This window comes from Rhipicephalus microplus, chromosome 1 (genome assembly GCF_043290135.1).
Source record: "Rhipicephalus microplus isolate Deutch F79 chromosome 1, USDA_Rmic, whole genome shotgun sequence".
NCBI classification, from domain to species: Eukaryota; Metazoa; Arthropoda; class Arachnida; order Ixodida; family Ixodidae; genus Rhipicephalus; species Rhipicephalus microplus.
The window spans coordinates 293,032,969-293,056,895 of NC_134700.1; the positions used below are offsets into that span (position 1 = coordinate 293,032,969).

At 44.7% G+C, this 23,927-nt stretch overlaps 1 protein-coding gene across 2 annotated transcripts in view; it reads left to right on the top strand.

Annotated features, from left to right (window-relative positions):
• The first annotated feature begins 8,420 nt into the window (after positions 1–8,420).
• LOC119159413 (polyamine deacetylase HDAC10) overlaps positions 8,421–23,927 on the top strand; it is a 44,103-nt gene continuing 28,596 nt past the window's right edge. Inside the window, exons 1-7 of one of the 2 annotated variants that reach the window (XM_075865161.1) lie at positions 8,421–8,649; positions 9,258–9,333; positions 14,312–14,399; positions 17,156–17,196; positions 17,660–17,759; positions 18,922–18,993; positions 22,552–22,682. In XM_075865161.1, coding sequence (XP_075721276.1) covers positions 9,272–9,333; positions 14,312–14,399; positions 17,156–17,196; positions 17,660–17,759; positions 18,922–18,993; positions 22,552–22,682 — 494 coding nt within the window. In that variant the 5' untranslated portion in view covers positions 8,421–8,649; positions 9,258–9,271. The remainder of the gene's footprint in view (positions 8,650–9,257; positions 9,334–14,311; positions 14,400–17,155; positions 17,197–17,659; positions 17,760–18,921; positions 18,994–22,551; positions 22,683–23,927) is intronic. The other variant, XM_075865160.1, reaches the window with a different exon arrangement.

Below are 23,927 nucleotides of genomic sequence, written 5' to 3' on the forward strand. Positions count from 1 at the left end.
TATACGCCACAACCTGTGCGACCGTCCACCGCGCCGTTTCCACAGCAACACGCCGGAAATCCTTGGCGCACCGCTGACAACCGGCCTATATGTTACTTTTGCGGAATTCCAGGTCACGTTGCACGTCTATGTCGTCGGCGCTTCACAGTTAACGCACCAAGATATCCTGACTATTCGTTTCGACCTCCATACCACGCGCCTCACGTACCACCTGAAGCTCACGAACGCGATGCGCAAACTGCTTCCGGCGCCCGAACATTCGCTTCTAGACGTTCTACTTCCCGCTCGCCTTCACCTTCACCAAGTCGTCGTTCCGTGTCGCCTATGCGTCGACGACCCACCTCCATTGAGAGGGAAAACTAACTGCCGCAGCTCCGGAGGCACGAGCTGCGTCATCGTCTAATCGTTTAAGTCCTTGCCTGTCTCCAGCCAATCTTATCGATGTAATCGTCGAAGGTGTACGAACACTCGCACTCATCGATACCGGTGCCGCGATATCTGTGATTAGTGAGAGACTCTGCCGCTCTCTTCGTAAAGTGACGACGCTTTCTCCCGTGGTTTCTCTTAGTACTGCGAGCGCCCAACAAATTGAGCCCGTCGCGTCATGTACAGCAAAAGTTGTGATTCGAGACGTGTTGTACACCATTGAATTTCACGTGTTGGCTTCATGTTCCCACGATGTCATCCTAGGATGGGATTTTTTATCACGTCATCACGCCGTCGTGGACTGCGCTCGGGCCGAAGTGGAGCCGTTACTGTTTCGTGATGCGCCTTCTGTTGATGCGGCCGTATCTAGTGTGGCTAACCTTGTCGTCGCGACGGACATAGACCTTCCTCCTTTCAGCGCCCAGTTTGTCCCTGCCTGCTGTGCTTCACTTTCTGACGCTACCGTCCTATTCACGCCATCTGACATCTTCGGTAGCCGCCACCACACATCGCTGCCATTCGCCGTTCTTGAGCTTTGTCAAGACACTACCGGGATATTTATTTCCAATCCCAACTCGTGCCCCCTCAGTTTGCGCCGCAACGAGACGCTCGGCCACATTCAGCTCATCGATGAAGGTACTATCGTGCCTGCCGATTTCTTCGACACCAAGCCGAATATGGAGCTGAACGCGTTGGTTCCTCACTTTGCCTCGAACAGCGTGTCTACCGATGCATTTCACCATTCTATTGACAGCCATCTCGCCCCGGCTCAACGAGAGCAGCTTGTTACCCTGCTGCACGAATTCAAGCGTTCGTTTGACTTTCCCCACGCGGTGCTAGAAAGAACGAACACCGTTGTGCACACAATTGACACAGGAAAGAGTACTCCTTTGCGCCAGCGCCCTTATCGTGTGTCACCAGCGGAGCGTCGGGTAATTGCAGAACAAGTAGACGACATGCTACAGCGCGGAGTCATCAAGCCTTCTTGTAGTCCTTGGTCTTCCCCAGTTGTACTCGTCAAAAAAAAAGGATGGTTCAGTCCGGTTCTGCGTAGACTACAGGCGCCTAAACAACATTACGAGGAAAGATGTTTACCCTCTTCCCCGCATAGACGACGCTCTCGATTGTCTCCAAGGTGCAGAATTCTTTTCCTCGCTTGACCTTCGCTCGGGTTATTGGCAGGTCCCAATGGCACCCTTCTTCTACAGCACCCTTCTTCTGTCACCTATGTGATTGAACCACTCAAGCCGTCCACGGACAAGCGCCGCCTTGGTCGTGAGACGGTCCACGTCAGTCGCCTCAAGCCCTGTTACGACCCTCCTGTTCTCTCGTCACCTTGAGTCGCCAGGATGGCTCGTCTTCGTCGCCGGGGCATTGTAGTGGGGAATTCGCAAGGCAATGATAGTGGGACCATCGCTGAGTGCGAAGCGCGAGCACGAGCTGTAGACACTGGACTGCCCGAGCATTTGTTTCTGTACCGGCTGTCTGCCTATTACCTGGCGTCGCTAATAAACCCCCTTGCAATATATATATATATATATATATATATATATATATATATATATATATATATATATATATATATATATATATATATATATATATATATATATATATATATATATATATATATATATATATATTGGTGGGCGTGGGGGAGGGGACGTTGAGTCCTCCTGGCAGCTACGCCTGGTCCCCTCTTTCATTTCGGTGTACTAAAAAGCCACCACCAGCATTTTAAGTCTACAGCAGAAATATATCACATAACTGGTTGTATACTTTCTGTGAAAGATGATGAAATTTATGAGTACTTTCCCGGCGTTTATGGAAGCGTCGGCCATCCGGGTCCTGATGCATCAACGTTCACACCATCTAAATGATCCCGACTTGCCAGGCCAAGCAGGCAGGCAAGTCGAGGCCATCACTGATGAAACTATTTCCAATAAAAAGAGCTCAACACTATGTTTAGATATCACATAGCTCCAAAGGTGTTAAATATAGAGCTAGTGTGTGATTTCCTTATAACCACTTGTAACATAAGAGATAACCAAGTAGACAATTCCGGTACCCTTCACTTAAAAATTGCAGTAATGCTGCTCAATATTATACAAACTTGACACGGTGAATGTACCCTGTAGAAGCTGGAACAGCGGTAATCGCTGAACAGTTTGAGAGCATATTGCACACGAAAGGCACAGGTCCAGATGCATCTCCCCAAAAGTTGGTTTATGGGTTTTAAGGGACTGTCTACAGTTCTTCGCTGCTCTTCTGTTTTGTGTCGCGATAAAAAGCGTACCATGTGAAGTGTCTAACCTTGCAGCGGTTTCTCTGGAAAGTGCGTAGAGATTTTTAAATCCAATTTTTTCTGTCCGCATTATGTCTCCTTCCATCGTTGGGATGAATACCAACAACACGTACTATTTGTTGCCGTTGAAAGTCGGAAACTGAAAACACGTGTGGTTTTCGCTGGGTTCATCAAGTGTGGTTATTATTAAAACAAATATCTTTGTGGTCGTTTTGGGCACACTCATGAGCGGTGACGGACGCCGTGGTCGTGTTTCTCCGCCGTTTGCAGGCAGGCAAGCGAACACACCGCTGGTAGTAGCACGTGAGAAAAAAAAAAGAAAAACATTAGTCTCTGGCGCAACATAAAGTTGCCTCAAGTGCATAAATACAAGTTCAAGTTAAACGTGTTTGTTTTTAAGCAAAGTAAGTTTACCTGCGAGGATTTCTGCGAGGATTGTGCAGATTGACCATATTCGCAGATGGGTGACGCTAGTGGTCACTTTTTATCGACTTTCAACATCAAGTAAAAATTATAATTTCTTGTTTCTGGCCCGAAAACATGCTCGTTGTCGCCAATATGATGAACAATCTTTTCATTTGCGCCACAATCAGAAAAATTTATTTCGAGCGGTAGACAGCCTCTTTAAAGGACCCATGACAGCGAAAGTTTTGTTTGCGAGTTTTTTTTTTGTTTTTTGTTTTACAGCAGCTTGTAGGTTTGCGCCTGGCAATGGCAAAATTATATTGTAAATGCTCTAATGCATTGTATAATTAATGCTAGTATCGTTAATTCAGTACGATTTTGCGTTAGTTTGAAACACCCGTCTAAATGTCATAAGAAACTAGCACCCTACCACGGAGCAGCGCCTGAAACTACGTGCGCTCAAGCATGACCTCCGAGATGGCGGGCTCGTGGCGAGTTTCTTTTTTTTTTTTTGCATTTTCGGAGGCCATGGTTCAAGCACGGCCGCCTTGATCGGGGTGTGTACGCGCGGTGGTGGTGACTGGAGCTTTGGTACTTTGGTGACGCTGAAACACGCTGTTTTCAAACAGAGGGGAGGGGGGGGGGGGCTTGTTTGAACACGCTGGCGATGAGGGAGTTTTCAAATAGGGGCCTCAAAGAAATAGCGTAAGGCCACTGCGCATGGGCAAAACACAGACCGCATTCGGGTTTTTTGGTTGGAGACGCCATTTCTCGTATTTAGCGGTAGCCCCGAAGCTTGCCCCAAAAGCTCTGTGTCAGACAAACGTGATGGCATCCATAAGAAGTGACATGACCAAGGATTGGGAGAGTATCCAAAGCGCTGCAGACCCTATTCGAAAAGTCTTCGCTCCTTGAGCCAAAGCGTGCAACGCAAAGGGCTATGCGAAAACTCCCTAAGGGCCTTTACACGCGCTACCCGCACAGCCGCAACGCACGTGCCGGGACCCTGCCGCACGCAAGCGGGGGACAAATAAGCCAATTGGCGACGCTCTTTCACCCTCCACAGCGTCGCCAATTGGCTTATTTGTCCCTTGCTTGCGTGCGGCAGGGGTCCCGGCCCGTGTGCTGCGGCTGTGCAGGACGCGCATGGAACGGTCCTAACGAAAATATGTGGGGGCTTTGAGCATGTCCCCCTCAGGAAAAAGAAAAGCCTTCCTGGCGTAAGCAGCCTAAACCACCTCGAGAGCAGTCCGACAACAGAGTGAGAGGGGTGACGAACAATAGTCCTGGCCGGGTGCCAGTTGGGGTATTGTGCGCGCCCCGCAAACGTTGTTGACCTCTGCAACGTCACATTATTCCTCTAACCACCACCATCCCATGAAACCACAGAAAATGTCGATTGTACCTAATTACTTGGAGGAGCAGGCACATTTAGTTAAAAACCAGATTACAATATCTTCTAGGCAATGCCCGCCACTAATAATCGGTCAGAGGTGGCCCCGCGTTCAGGACTATCAAAACAGCACAAGCCTCTCGAGTTTCCGAATTTGGTGTCAGGTGTCCTTTAAGGTGCCGAAGCTACTCAGGCTATAAGAAACACCGAAGTGTAAGGTTCCGGGTAATTTTGATTCCATAGAATTCTTTAAAGAGGCCATTCAACACTTTTCGAAGACATTATCTAATATGTCTCCACTAAAAGAACACATCGCCTCACGAAGCAACCACAGCGAATTTTTACAGCGAAAGCTTTTATGAGATCGCAACTCGGGTCTCCGGCAGCGCCGTAGTTGTCCGCCGCCGCCGGTGTCCGTAACACATCGGGCGAATGACAATGACACAGTGGTGCTTGAGCCCAGGTCCGCCGGGTGCCAGCACAGTTATCTACCACTGAGCCACGCCGGTGCTTGAGACGTGTTGGCAAACTAGCCTTAGACGAACTTGATGTCGGGAAAGCAATCGCGTTAATACGACTTATAAAGCGTTTCAATACAGCGAAAGAATAAGCAGTCGTCGCACAATGTGAATAGCGTAACGAGTGGGTCATAAAATGGCCCTACTCATAACGAAAGCTTGTTTTTGTTCAGCTATAAACTGTGGCACATACCCACTTCAGGCATAATTCCATATCGTCGTCAGCCACTCCATGAACAGTTGGCACGAAATTCCTTGCAATAGTTTAGTGGATACCATGCTTCTCAGGAAAATGACGAAAAATAGCATAGCGAATTCCGGCCTATACTACCCTAAAATTTTTTTTATTAATACCGTAGTGGGCACCAAGCAAGTGTGCTTGCAGCAGTTACCCAGTGGGTGTTTAGAAAAAGCTCTGAAAAGCCGCTCTTCCAGCTTTCGAAGTGACTGTGCTGTGCCTTCCGTGCAGGCCTGACGTTTTTTTTTGTAATGTGTGAAGTACGAGCGGGGTTAATGCACATCCTATAAGGGCTTTTCTCTTCCTTTCCGCACCAGAGAGTGCGCTGAAAGCTACGCAGGGATGGGGAAATGGAGGAAGGAAACACTGCATGGATGGGGATGACAAGGACGAAAGAAGACGCGTCCCATCGACAGCGCATCGCAACCTCGTGCGATTTCTTTTCAATTTTTTTCTCCGAACACATGGCTTGATTTCAGTGAGTGCATCGACGCACTCTAGGGAATGCCTGTACGTGGCGGCTTCCTGCGGTGGCCACGGTACCTATGCAGCTCACGGTGCTCAAATGAGCATCGTACGCGGGCTTTGGGCATACTATGACATCATATGTAGGGAGAAGAGAGCCACTTCTAGCTAGCTGACTTTGTGAATATACTTTAACTTCCAAGCCGCGTTCTAGGCTGAAATGCTTGGCTCGTACGTTCTCGGGAACGCCGATTGGCTGTGTTTTCCGACCATGCTAAAAAAGTGCTGTATAGGACCTTTTTAGCGGCCTCCTTAGGGCCTCCTTAGGGCCTCCTTAGGGCCTCCTTAGCGGCCTCCTTGCAGATACAGTGATAGCCCACCCTAAACTGACTTGAATATTTAAACGGTGTTTCAACGGTGACACAGTTTCCAGGACGGTGGTCATTCTGCCCGCTCCAGGAACCACGCAAACCTGTATGCCTGCAAAAAAAGGGACACGGGACAGGCGCTCTGTGCGTGTAGCTGTCGATAATGAAACGCAGTCAATGATTTCTCCGTTAGGGATCGATAGAGAGACCCAGTTTAAGCCAAAAAGAATATAGGTGAACGCTGAGTGCACCTTGGTTTGTACATACACATTTGAAAATGCAAATGAAAACAAAGTACTACATATGACACACACACACACACAAACACACACACACACACACACACACACACACACATACACACACACACACACACACGCACACACACACACACACACGCACGCACGCACGCACGCACGCATGCATGTATGCAGGCACGCGGTCAATAAATCAACCGTATGTGAACACAGATAGAGGCAAATGCCTGTGTTGTTTCCTAACAAATACTAACAGATAAACAAACACACGGAGTCCGATAATCGGTATTATTGCATTCAATTTCTGCCCCACAGATCTTGCTGCATGCCGAGATCTTCATTTAACGTGGTGCCATCATGTATCAGTACAAGGACAACAGCAAATGGCATTTAAGTTGGGGCATGAAGCAATATCTCGGTTTCTCGTAATGAATTCTGGAACCATTAATTGACTATTCTGCGAATCAATGCGTTCTTTGTGTGCTTCCCGAGGAGAACTACATTGCCCTATATATTTTCCCGAGAATATATTTATCTGTTATTTATAGACACTGGTTGTTACGTATGGGCTAAGGTCAGAAGCGAATGTGTACGTCGCTGCTCGTGCTTTCTGGTCTACGGAAATAAAGGGACCGCTTGTACAGAGAAGTGAGCGCACTCAGAATGCCCATGACGCAGGGGCCGTAATCACTGTGCCGGTGGAATAATGCAGGTAGTGGACGAAAAGGCTTCGTTGCACATGAGGCCTCTCACCATTGCATGGGTGAAGGGTAATAATTACACTAACGCTCCTACTGGAACGATAAGGTTAGTGACGAGGTCTAGATCAAATATGGGAGCCTACACCACGATGAGATTGCGCAGCGGGTTTGGAAGAATTGGAAAGAAAGAAAGAAAGAAAAAACGGGGACGAAGTGCATATGCTTGGACATCATATGTTCATCCATATGTTCATCCAGTGCATATGTTCATCCACGTTGCAACCTTTTTAGCGCGCTAAAAAAAGCAGGACAACAGGACTGCAGCGAGACGTTTCTTTTTTTGGGGGGTGCGGGGGTGATCTGAAAGATAAAATTTAAGTGTTCGTGCACACCTTTGAGCTTGTGCTACACGTGCCTAAAAGACACGTTAAAAAAAAAAAAACTACTGAGTGTTTTTCTGGGTCTTATAGCCAATGCGACCCGAGCAGCGACTGCGAGTTGTGTAAAGTGAGCGGTCATGGATCGGTATTTGTAAAAATCTGCAGGAATCCGTACGATTTAATCACGTGCGATTCTATTACGTTTTTTTTCTTTCTTTTTTTCAGTGAGATCTGCGCCAGCGAATTGTATTGCATACAGCGCCCACAAAGACGAGAGGACAGAAAGAACGGCAAAGACGATCGCTTTCTCTACGTCCCTATTTTTTTCTGCGCTGTACGCAAGTTTACAGTGGAATACCAGGCAGCCAGTACTTGAAACCCAGCCTCAATGAAATACAGCTTTTAGCCCCTCTGCTGTAGTCGGTGTCCAAAGTGCCCGTCTCTAAACATATCCCCAGTTTGAGCGCGACACTGTTTCTTCAAAAAGCGCTCGCTTTCCGAGCGATATGTATGAAAACAACAAAAAAAAAACCATAAAACCATATAATTACAGCAGGACACCAGAAGAACTGGCGTGTGGTCGTAGTTTTGTACAACGGAACTACTTATCCACGTACTACTTATTCAGTAGTATATGGTGCTCGACTGCCGATTCGAAAAGACGCGGGTTTTACCATGGCCGCAGCAGTCGTATTTTGATGGGCGCGAATGCTAGACGTCCGCCTACCAGCTGCGTGGGGTCAGTACATGCGCGTCAAACAACTCCGGGCGCTCGAAATTATCCGCGCAAACCTCCACCGCGGCGCTTCTCGTAGCCCGATGCGCTTTAGGGCGTTATTGAACTCGATAATCAAACCGACAGGAGGTGTGCTTCTATCCATCGATGAAGTGTATAGCTGCATTCGTGTCGCAGCTGTGTGCAGCTTGTAATGCACTGGACGCGTCTGCTGTAGCAAGCGGAACTCGTGTCACCCCCCCGGGCTGCAGGTTATTCTCGCTATAAAAAATGATAGCGTGTACACACGGCTGATAAGCAGGCACCGTCAGGCTAAACTGCTCGCGTGCCATCTGAGGCCTCCGCATTTTTGTGCACGGTCGTTGTGGATGGCCTGAATGCGCCATCTGCACGTCTACAACTGCAGAACGAGCACGTCGCGTACGTCGTTGCACACATTCCCGACAGTCACTCTGAGGTGAGTGTTTCGTCGGAGTCTATACGGAGTAAACCACAACAAACAACGTGTAATAATGGTTGAAGTTTCACGCTGTAAAACAACAACGCGAGTTTGGGAGACGCCGTATAGTGGAGGACTCCGGAAATTGGGACCAGCGGGAATTCTTTAACGCGAATCTAAATCCGAGCACACTCACCGTCAGCATTCTGCTGCCATCAAAACGTGGCCGGTCACTGCCAAAATTCGTTCCCCCGAACTTTGGGTCCTCAGTCAAGAACGATAACGACTCCATCCGAATAGTGAGTCTATGAACAGACACATGAAATATGGCGAACATGGTCGGGTAAATATTATCCAAATTTATTATTTTTTTTTCAGAACAATACTTGATTAAAAAAGTAAAGCGTCTGCGGTAAGATGATTCAATAGAAATGATCTTGCGATATGGGCAACATCTTCTCATAAGACATCTAACGAATGAGTTTTATTTTTAAGTTGCTAATACTACTGGCTCAAGAAAGACAACCAAAACAAAACAAATAGAAAACACCGAGACACATTTGTTACTGCGTGCGCTGTCGCCAGGCCCCACTTTGACTCACTGTTTTTTTTTTTTGTACACGCAGAGTTCTCTTTCGAAATGGCTGCTACGTGCTACGTAACCGACAAGGACATGCTGAAACATTGGAATCCGTTGAAAAGGCAAGCGAGCGATTCTGTTTTGTTTTTAAATGATTAAAATAAAAGAAGTGAACGCATATCTCCCTCTCCCTAAAACAAAAGTGTACGTGGTAAAAGCGAATACGCGAACGGCACGTGAGAGCTGCACCAATACGCAGTTGAGAAACAAATGCTGACTACTCTGTGTAACACATAGACATACAATTTATTAATGTTAAGCATGTAATATAAGCATGATAGAAAGAAAAAGTAACTCCAATACCAAGACAAAACTCACAGGAGATATTTCCCACGCGTGCACAGGCCTGAGGTGCACCCGAGAGTTCGTAACATTGTTCACTAACGTGGCTTTCTGGGCGAGTCGGTTCATAGTAATAGGAAGAAGAAACCAGTGAAAAACCACACGAAGACATGTAGCAAAGCAGATAACTTGTCAAGCGAGCAGGACAAGTTATCTGTAGAGAGGAACAGGAAGCACTGTTTCTACGGACTTTAAAAAAGGACCTGCCCCGTGCTGCCTTCTCCCGGTTACAAATGAAGGAGGAGTACCATTCGACCTAGTCATGTTACTGGGCCTGCACAGTGTATGGTAATCTAGAATGGCGGTACGTCACGCTGATGGTAATACGCGTCCGGTTAGGCAGTACTTCTTTCAATCTATTTGCTCATTCGTGGAAACGCAGAAAGGCTCAACAAGATGTGCCCGAGTGGCTCCATCAAGTACAAAGCCTTCTACAGAGGAAGGAATGTGAACTCTGACGCTTGCTTACCTTTTCTATTTTGTTCAGGTTTGTCCTTTGTTTGGTGATACTTGTTTGTGAATGTTGTATGTACAAAGCCAATAAAAAAGAATAAAGTGGCCGTGGTGCAGTGGATAGTGAATCCGGCATGTGTTGTTGCGGACCCAGGGGTCATTTGTTCGAATCCCGCTGACGGAACTTTAAGCTCCTAATCGTGCACATTTTCGACGTCATTTCCGTGACGGAAATACGTCACTCAAATCTTGGTGGACCTCAGCATAAAACACTTTCATGTAAAAAAAAAACGGCAAGACGTGGACAGGGGCGTAGCCAGAAATTTTTGCCGGGATGGGGTGAAGGATTAAACGATACTTTATGCACGTTCGTGCGTGCCTTTGTATGTCTGAGTGTATATATACGAAAGTAAAAAAAACCTTGGTCAGGTCCCTATAAGATCGAAACTTTCGATGAAAAAATCCGTAAAACAGGAGTCGTGTACTCGAGCCGAGGTTTAGGCAAGTGGACTTGTCTTCTCAAAGGCTGGAAGAAGACAAATCCACTTGTCGAAACGTCGGCTAGAGCCACAACACCTGTTTAGAGATTTCTTAAATAGCAAACATTGCCGTTCAGACATGGGTTTCGGAAGGATTTTGTTTTAAGGGGGGGGGGGGCGCCCCTAAGGACGCCATTGCTATTTCAGTTACAAGTACCCGGATGCCTTGTAACAGCAGTGCCAACAGTGACGCCTTCTACCATACTGTCCTGCCATACATACAGCCTATAGGTCAGCTTGCACCGATCACTGAGGCAGTACCTTAATGTTCAGAATTCTTTGAGCAAGATGGATTTCAACGAGACCACTATGTAGCATTGTGCTACGTTAAGGAAATTAGGTGCGGTTCAGCATGTGTATGCTTTTCTTTATGGTTCGTTGTGTATATGCATCGCGTTATGTATAACAGCGTTGCAAATTAGTCAGGTCACTGTACCAACGTGAGCCATAAAACAAGGCCACCGAAGGCACGCGTAGCCCTGTTTCCGCAGCTGTGCGACTAGATAAACACATGAAAATAAAAGCGAAAGGAATTCGCAGAAAGACTGCAAAAAATAGAGAAAAAACACCTTGGAATCTAAATGAGCTACGGGGAGTAGAAATGGGAGTCCGTGAACAAAATGCCAGCCACGTAGAAAAGAAAAAAGAATAAAAGAAAGAAATTATTCCTTTAGCTTCAGAACTTGGTGTACGAAGTCGCGAAATCCGTATACATTATCCACTAGCGCCCGTCCGTCGTTTTTGCGTTGATTTCAAAAGATTGCCTGAGCACTCGTGCGAGTCATTGAATGTTCGCTCGTAATTGTAATTTTTGACCTCGTGTGTTGTGCTTTAGCTCTATGAGCTGAATGTCACAACTGTTAGCGCATAGCTTACACCTGACCATCGTTGCACCTGCTGCCTTTCAGTAATCGTTTCTCGGTGTGGTCGACCTAGTTTCCATCACAGAGATATTGCTTTGTTTCGCTTAAAATCAAGACTCCGTCAAGTGCAAACAGAGTCGAAGGGCACATCGAAGAGTTGCTATAAGCGTCTCGTCATTTTACACCATCTGGGTTCGAAAATGTTTTAAAGCTTATGTTTTAAAGCTTATGTGACGGAATGCTCTCGTACTTCAAGTTGTTTTAATATTTTTTTCAGTCCGTTTTTACTAATAGTTCTGCAAATGGTTTTTCATCCTTTGCGCTGCAATCGCCATACATATCACCAATGCCTGATATAGAGGTGCAATATGAAAGTATTGTAGCACTTTTGCTAATACTGAAGATAATAAATCCATAAGTCCTGACGGTACACCAAATGAGTTTTCACGCAGGTATTCGGAGTGGGTAGGCGGCTATCTTGAGATTATATTGGAGACATCGATAGCACAGAAACAGATCCCAGACGATTGGCTAGTCGCAAAAGTTGTTCTGGTACACAAATCAGTTGAAAAGCAAACCATCGAAGACTATCGGCCCATTTCATTGACGTGTGTGTGCTACAAGCTTCTTGGGCACATAATATCAAAATCAATCTATGGTTACCTTGAAAACAAGAAAGCTTTCTTTTTAAATGAGCATGGCTTTAGACGAAACCACTGTTACACAATTGGTAGAAACAATTAATGACTTTTCAACTGCGCTGAATAACAGAAAACAGATTGACGCTATATGCTTAGATTTATCGAGGACTTTTGATCGGGTTTCTCTCACTGAGTTTCTAAAGAAGCTAATGGAAATGAATATAAATTATGAAGTTGTAGCGTGGATCCACTTAAGCATCACAGGTCGAACACAATACGTCGAAATAAACGGTAGTGAATCGAAGCTCCTTAAGATAACTTTAGGCGTGCCGCAGAGATCCGTCTTTGGACCACTTCTTTTTTTTATTATTTAGATAAACGATAATGCTCATGACATCAGTAATGACGTAACCATCAGGTTTTCGGCAGATGACTGCCTATTATGTCGTGAAAATAATGACCAGAATGATTAGGCGTCACTGAAGCAAGCTCTTAAAGCTGTAGAAGGATTGGCCGCTAAATGGCAAATGATTGATTGATATGTGGGGTTTAACGTCCCAAACAACCATATGTTAATGAAAGACGCCGTAGTGGAGGGCTCCGGAAATTTCGACCAACTGGGCTTCTCTAACGTCCACCGAAATCTAAGTACACGGGCCTATAGCATTTTCGACTCAATTTAAAATGCAGCAGCCGCAGCCTCGATTCGATCCCTCAACCTGCGGGTCAGCAGCCCAGCACCTTAGCCACTAAACCACCGCGGCGGGGCGCTTATGACAAATGAAAATGAATGAATCCAAATTAGTTATGCTCAGAGTAACGAACTGAAAAAAGGGCGTAATCAAATGTTATTATGAGATTATTTCCATAACTATAAATGGAGCACACTCAATAAAATACCTAGGCTTAATAATTTCAAAAGACTCATGTTGGAAACCACACGTCAACAGGATTTGTGCTGCAGCTGTAGAAAAGAAAGTTATGGTTCCTTCGCCGCAAACTAAAACTAGCAAACACCATCCATTAAGCTGCTTGCATATTTGACCTATACGTTAGGCCAACGTTAAAATATGCCAGTGCAGTATAGGAGCCTTTCCAGTCGGGGTGAAGAAATCAAACTGAAAAAAATACAGATAAAAGCCGCAAGGCTAATTTTATCGCGTTATTCTCGAAATGACTTCGTTTATGAAATGTTGCATAAATTATCTACGCTGGCTCAACGCTGTAAAATCAGCCGACATAAATATCTTTTTTTTTTGCTATCAAAAGGACACCTGAATATCGAAACTAAACCTTATCTTGTTCCCAGGCCGACCAGCAATATCAGATCATGCAATCAATTTGTGCTCTTGGTTCCAAAATCCAATCTTGATGTGTATATACGCGTATTCTTCTTTTCCACGAACAAAAAACGAGTGGAATAAGTTGCCAGTGTCTGTGCTCAATTCTAAGAGCATCCAAAGCTTTGAAGAGCACATTAAAAAAATAGATCGTAACATCGACTATTGCTAGTGCTGTATGTATGTATTGCCATATTGTCCGGAAATACATCGCGTACTTACTTCATATTGCATATTGTTTTTCTACAGCGTTTTCTAAATATTTTTTCTTCGCTCTAAAAATGTATTTTTAGTTCTGTATTTAATATAATATGTTGCACTATTTCTTGTTTTATGTTAACATTTACTGTACCCACTCTGTTACGGCCATGACGGTCAAGAGTATTTCGAAATAAAAATAAATAGAAAGTTACGTTCCGGGTTTGAGACGTATCACACATGGTCAATTTATCACTAATACAAATACGTTATTATTAGCTATGAAAATCAATCCAAACCTCTTCATGCCTGTGTGTGATATGACCCACACCTGGAATGCACAACTTTTGACATAAGCTAATTCGTTAGAACAGTGTCAAATTGAGATGGCGTGAAATGACCAAGCACTTATTGCAACTTCTGAATGTGCCCATAGAAACTATTTGCTCTTGATCGAGACCTGCCGGCGTCATACTCTGATCTAGAATTACACGTATAGACAGGCTCGTTTTCCAAAGGTTACCGTCAAGTGAGGGCCTTAAGTATTGCAAACGCGTTTCTTGATAGGCCCCCTTGTGTTTCCTATATGTTATTTGCTATGTCGTCACGTTATTTTGTTCTTTATTAGCACCACCAATGTATATTTCTTGTTTACAAAGCTCAGGTGGATGCCAGAGAGTCCTAAAAGGCTACAGGTCACTCACCAATTGCTTCAGACAAAAGGACTTTTGGACAGGGCACTCATTTTAGAGGTGCTGTGCAACTCTTTTCCTCTCCTTTCTTCGTATTTTTTGTTGCTTGGTTACTCAGGCGCATTTGTAACCGGGTAGATTGAATCAGAGTGCACTTGTATCTGCTGCAAGCGCAAACGAGCACCGATGCATAATACAGTCTGTGTGAGATGATGTTAAATATGTATTTCTTGCGTTAAATGAAATGCTTTAGGATTACAAAATATTGTGCTAAGTTCGAGTGCATCCTAAAAAAGTAATTACAGCACGTTTTCAGAAATAGTTTTCAGTCCCTACTCTACCATGACGTCACAGCACGGTACGGGTTTATTGTCGCGTGCTCCCGCGAGATATGGTGATGTTTCCACGACCTCATTGACCCGTGGCTCCATTGGTGACGCAAAAGTGGCTATTTTGAATGTTTTCGGGACGTAAAAGCGGCCACCTTGGATGTCTCGGTACCTGACGTCACCACAACTTGCCAGACTGCAGCGCGTGGTCACCAGAATTTGTAGTTTAGCCTGACGTCAAGCTAGTGTCGATGTCGATAGGTGCGATATGAAAAAAAATTAGGTTCAACATTGAAATAAAATATCAACATTTGCAGAGTGTCATACCTCCTTATAGAACCGTCTCTGCATGCAGAAGATCCGTATGGCAGAGCAAACCTGCCTTCGAAAAAGTGTCAGCACTCCTGCGTAACCGCCACAAAATGCACTGCTGAAACGATGACGTCAGCTCTTGTGCTCCTGTGCAACAGCTCAGAAAAGAGGAGATCCTCCTATCAGTTAAAGGAGGGGATCTTCCTCTCAAACTGGGGAAGGGGACTGAGGTTGAGGAGGAAATATGCTACTAAGAGTAAAGGAGAAAGTAAAGAGAGAAATACAAGTAAATTTAAGAAAAACAGAAAGAGAACGAAAAAGAGATATGTGGGTGTGTTCTAATACTCATCGTAGACGGCTGAATATACAGCTAAGGGGACGGCGGCCATCATAAGTCTGATTCACGTCGCCGGAAAATAGACAGCTTCGAGAGAACCGCATTGTAGACAAATACGATGCTGCAGCTACTTTGCTGTACAAACAAGATGGTGGCTCAACAAATTGCTCGAACCTCACCGTAATAGTCATCTGCACAGAAACACACGTTTCTCCAGACACTCAATGTGAGTAAAGTTCAATTTTTTTTAGGTTTTAACTTAAAAAATCGACCCCGTATCTACATGTAATCTGCAGATGTCGTCGAAAGACGATAGTCTTGCGTGCGGAGAGAGTGAACAATTTATTTGATGTTCTGCGCATGAAAATCGGTGAACGGTATTCTGGAAGCGCTGCGTTAAAGTGCCTCGAGCGTGCTGTGGAGGCGAACGAGCGCATCGTTACGCCACACGTGAGACATGAGCGCCACGTGACAGTGTTCTTGAAAAACGAAGCGCGTGGCTCTGAGACGGGTGTGCGCGCCCATCTCAGAGGTGATAAGGTGTAGAACGCAAGGCGACGGGTAGGTGCCACCACCATCGCGTCTTAGCAAAGCGTTTGAAAACACTCACCTTTTCGTGCAAGAGTTGCATGGTCAGCGCAGCGTGATAAGTGCTTTGGTCCTTAAAATTACTTATGTATGCCTTTTCTAATAAAGGATGCACATGCAAAATATATACGTGTTGTTATGGTGCCCAAGACTTGCACAATAGTTGCTTCTTATTTTACAATTGCACAAGTATAAACGCTAAACCTTGAGCAACATTGATGGATGCTGTGGATAGGGCCGGTCGTTTCAAGTACCCGGTGCCGTTAAGAGTGGATAAACAGACAGACAGACAGACAGACAGACAGACGGACAGACGGACAGACAGACAGACCACAACTTTTGCGTCGAAGGTCCCCAAGAAAGACTATCGTCTTTAAAAAGCTAAAAAAATTAACAGTCACATTTGTTTATTTTAGCTTTCTTTTCTCAACGTGAGGTGGCGCCTCGTCGCGTAGAAGCCGTCCAGACGTGTTCCATAGTTCAGACAACATGGGCCCGGTGCTTTCTTCTGAGCTGTCTACAGAGACTGTCTACGTTGCTGTCTTGAATTATGAACACAGCCTAAATAGACATAAGGAGAAATCAATAGAAAGAAAGAGGAAGTGAGAAATAGAGAAAGATAAAAATAGAGAAGATACTCATCCGTTTCTTTTTTCTCTCTCTCTTCTGTGTATATTTTTGTCTTTTTATCGTTGTTCTCTCTCTCTCTCTCTCTCTCTCTCTCTCTCTCTATATATATATATATATATATATATATATATATATATATATATATATATATATATATATATATATATATATATATATATATATATATATATATATATATATATAGAGAGAGAGAGAGAGAGAGAGAGAGAGAGAGAGAGAGAAGGAAGAAACGACACACGGACAAAAGTATACAAAGAGAGAGGCCCCGTCCGATTCATGGCCTATCCCCCTGTGTGGGTTGCGCCAAGCTATTGAGGAACCAACCAACCAACTTCCTTCAGTACGAAGCTGCCTTAACTTCTTTTTGTTTTATAGAGCCATACTTTAGAATGTCCATCATTTTAGTTTTCTGTAGTGCCAGGGTGACGTTATGCCTCTTACAAAAGGTGTCATACCTGCAGTCATACCTACGATGTACCCGTGTTGCTTTCTGCCGATTCAACGAAGCTTCAGTTACTCTAGCAAAAAAAAAAAAAAACGGTTTGTATATGAGTTGACGTCCCGTAACCCTTCTCTTTCTCCTTTTTTTTTTTCAACAGTCGCGTTACGCTACTGATGAAGAGCTTGGGTTGGTGCACACGTAAGTATATGACGATTCTGCCGAATTAGGCTCTTTTTTTTCGTGGCACCGCAACTATATCACATTCGAATGTTTATCCTCGGACTTGCCGAAGCTACTTTAGTTGGACTAATAGGGCAAGAAATAACGTTTGAAATCAAACTAAATTAAATCTGATGAACTAGTACAAAGAAAGACACGCAAAGCTGGTTGGAAGTTGCGTGCTCTTGCGTCCCTCTCTGTCTCTGGGCACATGACTTTTTTTCTTTTTTGTGTGTGTGCTCTGTACGTCAAACTGCACTTTCCTCCAATGCAGACGCAATGTTCAACAATTTTTGCTACGCGTTACGCCAATAACTTGAACATACTTTTGTGTCAGTAACACTATGCTGACAACGATCGAATATTAAAAAAAAAATTATGTCTGTTCCGTGCTGCCTCCCGCACCTCCTCTCACTATACGTGCGCGTCTTTTAATGACCAGGAAGGAGCACATCGAGTTGATCAAGGCGACAGAGAAAATGTCCTTGGAAGAAGTGACGTTGGAGAACCATCGCCTCGATCCGGCGACCAGCATATGCCAGGTAATGCGCATTTGCCAGTTGGTGTTTCCTGTTCATGAGTCGCAAAAACGCACGCCTGTTCACACATGAACGGTGATACGACACGTATCTACGCTGTAGTTACTAGTTATTACTCAGTCAGTCAGCAACATTTATTTGGGTTCTGAGGAACTACAGAGTCGCAGTGGCGTGCCGCGCCCACGTTGGAGCCGGAAGACCATGCATGGTTCTCCGCCCCTTTGCGGGCGCTCTGGAGCTGGGAGGAAGCCCTCGAAAGCGGCGATATGCATAAACAACCAGTTATTACTACAACCATCGTCACCGTTATGGGCCTAATTTGTCTACACTGCCAGACCGAAGCATATTCCAGCTATCTGAAACACCTATTCCGTGTCCATTGTCTCAGTTTTTGCAAGCTTTCTAATATTTTCGACCATTGGTTATGTATTCTGTCGCCGCGTTTTAATTTTCTCGACACGCATTATGCTAATCTCATTGACAGCTTTCCGATACACATCACACGACTAGTCGATACCATTCTCCGGTTAATTACCGCATGTCGTGTACACTATACACACTAATTTACAAATGAACTCACCTGGTCTCTCTTTATCATATTCACCACAAGTACACTGGAACAAACAGAAGTTAAACGCCTCGCACATTGTCTCTACTGCTGCACCGCCATTGCCAAATAGAGCGCGTGCCCCTCTTTTTAAGTGCCCTTATCTTGAGTAGCCACGCGGGTTTCTTGTTTCACTTCTGCTGTATCCAGTTTTCGCCCATGAAGACTGTAAGTAACGCTCAAGCAAACGACATCCACCATGTTTGTTCTAGAAGCTTCAGGGCTGTTGTAGATCATTTTGCTATTGCTAAGATTGAGTACATGATATTTATCACACCTAATATTTAGCAGAATCCTTGTTTCGTACGCTTTAGTTGCACCTGGTTGCGCAACAAACTGTGCACGGGAGGCGGGCATTGCACTACTCAAAACTGCGTCGACAGGTGGCGCTGCGCTTCGGCAAAACTGCAGAGTCTGACGTCTTCCCGTTTACCGGCTACAAGTTCGGCCAAATAAACAGTTCCACCTTGAAGGCGTGGAATGTTGCCCCGTGACACCACTGTATCTTAAGTTGGAAGCTGTTGCTGTATGGTCTTTGTTGTGTCACTTTATGCGCAGGAAACGAACCAGTGCGCCCGCCTTGCTTGCGGCTGCTTGCTAGAGGCTGTCGACGCAGTCGTGTCGGAAAAAGTGAGTTTAAGAGTGAGCTTTTAGTGAGTTTGACTGAATACATTCTTTCTTTCCTTGTATATTTCCTCTATTTGCTGATAAATTCAAATGACTTCAAAGGGTTCAACGTCAGGTTTGGCCATCGCAAACAGTCACACGTGTCACATGCGAACGATAATGTTCGCATGACATCACAAGGCATATTTCGCTTCTGTTTCTCTTGGAGCCTTATGAACACTCCTTTCAAGAAAGAGGTGGGTACTGCGCTGGGCTGTCATTGCGGGATTCGACAACGAATATTGGCTAAACAATGATTTTAGTGTGTGTTAGAGCAGGGTGGGAGCGGCATGCGAGGCCGACGGAAAACATCCTCAACGTCTTCCGGTGATCACAACTAAAGCTTGTTGACGGACTCGCGTGAATATACTTACGGCTCTTCTATTACTTTGTTTATTTCGTGCATACGCCTAATAAGAACTGACGTATATTTTACTTGCGCTTCCTTCCTTTCCTCGTTTGGCTAGAATTCCCAGTGACCTCGTAGCGGATAGATATATTACCGCAGCGGCGAGTCTGCAGGACCGGGAAGGTAAAGACACAAAGCGCGGGAAAGACACGCCCTAAAAGCGCTGCCTTTTGACGAAAGGTTTATTGCACGTGAGACTCACATTTTATGCGAGGCCGCTCGAGGAAGTTCAACTCGTTGACGTTTCTAGGATGTGATCCAGCGACTTCGTCTTGTTTGTGTTTCGAAACTGTTTTGATTATTTTTTTCCTTGCTTGTATCATTGCTGTTTGCTGCCAAGGGTTCGTAATAAGTGAGCTGTAGGATTTGTCTATACACGGGCGCCACATTTAATAAAGCTTCGCAGACTTTACGCAGCGTTTGTGAGGCGTGTTATTTTCCGCCTGTTACGTTGGCGTTTATGGACATTGGTAGAGACTCTCAGCTGGTCGGCGGCGTTATGTCGCTGAGTCCGGAAAATGTGAGCTTTTATATGAGGGCGCATTAAAGGGACATCAAAGACAAGTAATGAATCAACTTAAGTTAAGAAATTGCACTATTAGAATTATAATGCCGTTAATCTCGCCACCATAGGCTTATTAATAAATCAACAAATCAAGTTGATAAATTCATCTTTAGGTTCTATGCCAGAACACCCATGTTTCAAGTCATGGATTTCAAAAGGCACTTATCAGACATCGGGGCCATTGTTTTTTTTTCTAAAACACGGTATGTTAAGGGTTCGGCCCCTTTGTGCTTCCTTTATTAACTACTCAAACCCTCTCAAAATGTTAACAGCACACAGGGCGATTAGGAAAGGACGAGGCAACAGTGGCTAGCACCGTCAGAATATGTGACGCCACAGCTAACGGCGCGGAAACTTCAAGGCGGCGTCACATTTTCTTTTCGCACGTTTTCTCGCTTACCAAGAGTTTTTCCCGTCGCAGGTGTGGTCTTTTTGGTATCGTGAAGATGTATAGTTTACTGATACCAGACAAGTCGTTTTTCTCTTTGGCGTCACATTAAAGATCATTCAGAAGTTGCAAGTGAGAGCACAGGTGGGAAGTCAATGATGATGGTGACTACAAAAAAAATTATGCATATTTGAAGTTCTAACAATACGCTATCGTCGCAAAGTATGCCACAGCATAGTCGTCTTTATTTAAAAAAAATGGAAGAGGTGTTGGCCGCAGTGAACGACACCAGACATATTCCGCACTCTTATATTTAGAGGCACACGAAAGTTAAAATACGTAGGTATTTCTATTTGTTTAGCGATTATCAAATTGTGGCTCAACGATAAATAAGGCATGAATGTCAATTCAAGGACGCGCTCACACAGGCATGAGCACCCGTGCATGCTTAAAGCCTAAAGCGAATGTACTACATGAGTGCTGCGATGCTTTGTAAAAATACAGAATTGACACACTGCGGTGGTCTAGTGGCTAAAGTACTCGGCTGCTGACTCGCAGGTCGCGGTATCGAATCCCGGCTTCGGCGGCTGCATTTCCGATGGAGGCGGAAATGTTGTTGGCCCGTGTGCTCAGATTTGGGTGCACGTTAAAGAACCCCAGGTGGTCTAAATTTCCGGAGCCCTCCACTACGGCGTCTCTCATAATCATATGGTGGTTTTGGGACGTTAAACCCACATATCAATCAATCAATCAATAAATCAACCATTCAATTATTTGTAAAGCTATAGGCCTGCGCAAACTGCGCAGTATCGGTGCTGGAATTCAGAGTCACAAATAGGCTTCAGAACGAAGAATATATTAATCAGGTGGATGAAAAATACAACAGCAACACATACTTACTTGAACAAGAAATGACGTTGGATCTCAATTTAACGCACAGTTGTCGGGAGACCTAATGACATAAGTGTGGTTGTAAATCTTAGGACAAATAGAAACCAAAAGCCGGCTAAACTAGCACTAAGTCGAGCAAGGCTTGAAGCAACGAATCTGGACGATTATTACGTTTGTTGCTATAGGTTTTAGGCAAGTAATGCGAGGCTGTTTATAAGTTTATTCTCATTGGATAGAGGTTCGAGTTGAACCGCAGACTGTCACAGGCACGATACGGATGTCCAAGTTGCAGAGAAAGAAACTCACGCCAAAACCGAGTGTTCGCACCGCTCAAATGCATGCCTACAGGTACGTCGTCGTTAGCGTAGACTTTCCATCATTTCGGGGTCTTCCCGTAGCCGCGACATTGCCTTTTCCGTTATTATCTCGTTGTAGGTATACCACTGAAGCACTCCGCTGAGATTCTTCAGAAAAGCGGACACGGGCGGTCACGGTGTTACACGATATGGTTTAGTAAGGTTTCTCTCAATCACTTGTTACATCTGTCTAGAAGATTTAATTGGTGCTTGCCAACCGTCTGTCGCATTCTTCTCTTTCAGTGGACCACCGGTTAGTGGTGAGATTTGACCAACAATATATGCGGCACACACCCGTTCATGACGGCGATATAGTTTCTTGGTTTGTGCCCACGAAAGTCTTTACGGCCGGCTTGAACGGCTTTGCGCTTAAAAGATGTTCATTTATATGCCACTCATCTAACAAATAAGCTGAAACACGAGCGAGCCTCCCAAATATGCACGAGAGAACGTTTTTTAGATGTTCATTTATATGCCACTCATCTAACAAATAAGCTGAAACACGAGGGAGCCTCCCAAATATGCACGAGAGAACGTTTTTTAGACTAAAATTCATCTTTAATCAGCAATTAAGCAGCGCAGTATAAATGGAGACGAAGCATTTAGAAACAAGCATTATAAACCACGCGAATCGTGGTGTGCTGTTCGTTTCTATGCTTTGCCTTCTTTTATATACCACTCTATTTTCTGATTCAAGATGTTCGACCAACTAGCCAACAAATAATCTTATTAGGCTAAAATATGGCTATGGTATTCGCTGAACGTGCTGTTGCGAACGCGAAATTGTCTTTATGCAGTTCCATCCAGCTGCACATTTGCGTGGTACTTTCTCTCGCAACGCACTTTATGACAGCGCCATCGTCGCGCATTGGAGGTGTTGTTCTGGCTGACAGTTTTCCCTCCGTCTGCTCAGTGCAGAAACGGAGTTGCTCTCATCCGGCCGCCGGGCCACCACTCGGCCGCCGCCACGGTGTCCGGCTTTTGCATCTTCAACAACGCCGCGGTTGCTGCGCGATACGCCATGCAACGTCATGGCCTCAAGAGGTAAGCAAACCAGAAACGTGCGTTGTATGTGCAAAGAGAAACTTGCATGGTAACTATCCCTTCTAAATGATCCGCTAGTTTATATACTGATATGAGCGAAGCGCTATTCTTGCGGTAACAATTATACTTTACCACGGAGCCGTATACCTCCTTTTTTTTTTTCGCTTATAGTCTCATGATAAACGTCACAACAACAACAAAAGAGGGAGTGAAGGAGTTGCTACGCGTAATGAATATAAATCTGTCACCCAAATTGTCAATCATGAACATCAGTTGGTCTAAACATCTAAAAAGACGTGGAAAGAGCTAATGGCAAGTGAGTTGCTTCAGGGGGCAGGGAGGCTCAGAACTTAAGAGCGGTGCTTTTGAATATCTTTGTTCTAGGGGGGGGGGGAGGTAAAGGGTGGCAGGTAGAAATCTTAGGAGCCCCCCCCCTCCCCCCTCCCCCCACATGCACCATGCACCCGGAAGCAGAATCAACAAGTCGATGAATTGTTCTTTTGAAATTCGAAATTGAATTTAAGGAAGAGCTGTTTATTAATGCGCTCCGTAACAGCACGCATTACGCAGTCTGTTGCACTATTCAGAAAAAAGAAAGAGATAAAGGAACCGATCAAGAAGATATTCGATTAAATTAATGATTCAATACTGCTTTTAGGATCAGCACCTATGGTACATGTGCGAAAACTCGTGCATATTCATCTCCTTTATAGTGGAAAATAAACATTGAAACCGATCTGTGGGGCCTCAACTTACAAAATTTTGCTATCTTCAAACAGATGTTCCCTCCGAAATGGCTTTTCCGGAAATAAAAAATAAATAAATGACACCCAAAGTTAGACATTCAATAGACTCTAATACACTTGCGTGTATGTATCAAGTAATGAATGTTATGCAGGCAGTTTAATTGATCAATTCATATTGTAGAAATGTGATCGATGTAAATTCATATCCTAAAGTAAAGTAAACAAACACAAGTGCCCTACTCTTTAACCTTGGCCTTTTCTTCTTCAAAAACATCTAGAATATTATTATATAGGGAAGTCAAAAGATGGACGGAATCCCGCCTGGAATAACATAGACGAAGAACCGTACATCATTAGCCAAAGCTGAAGTGTACTCATTAAAAAAGACGAACGTCTTTTTTATGAATGCATTTTTACTTTGGTCGGCTCTGCGAGCTTCTTCGTCCATTTATCCACACTACATTATGAACATGTTTTTGGCTGGAAAATATTTGTCATG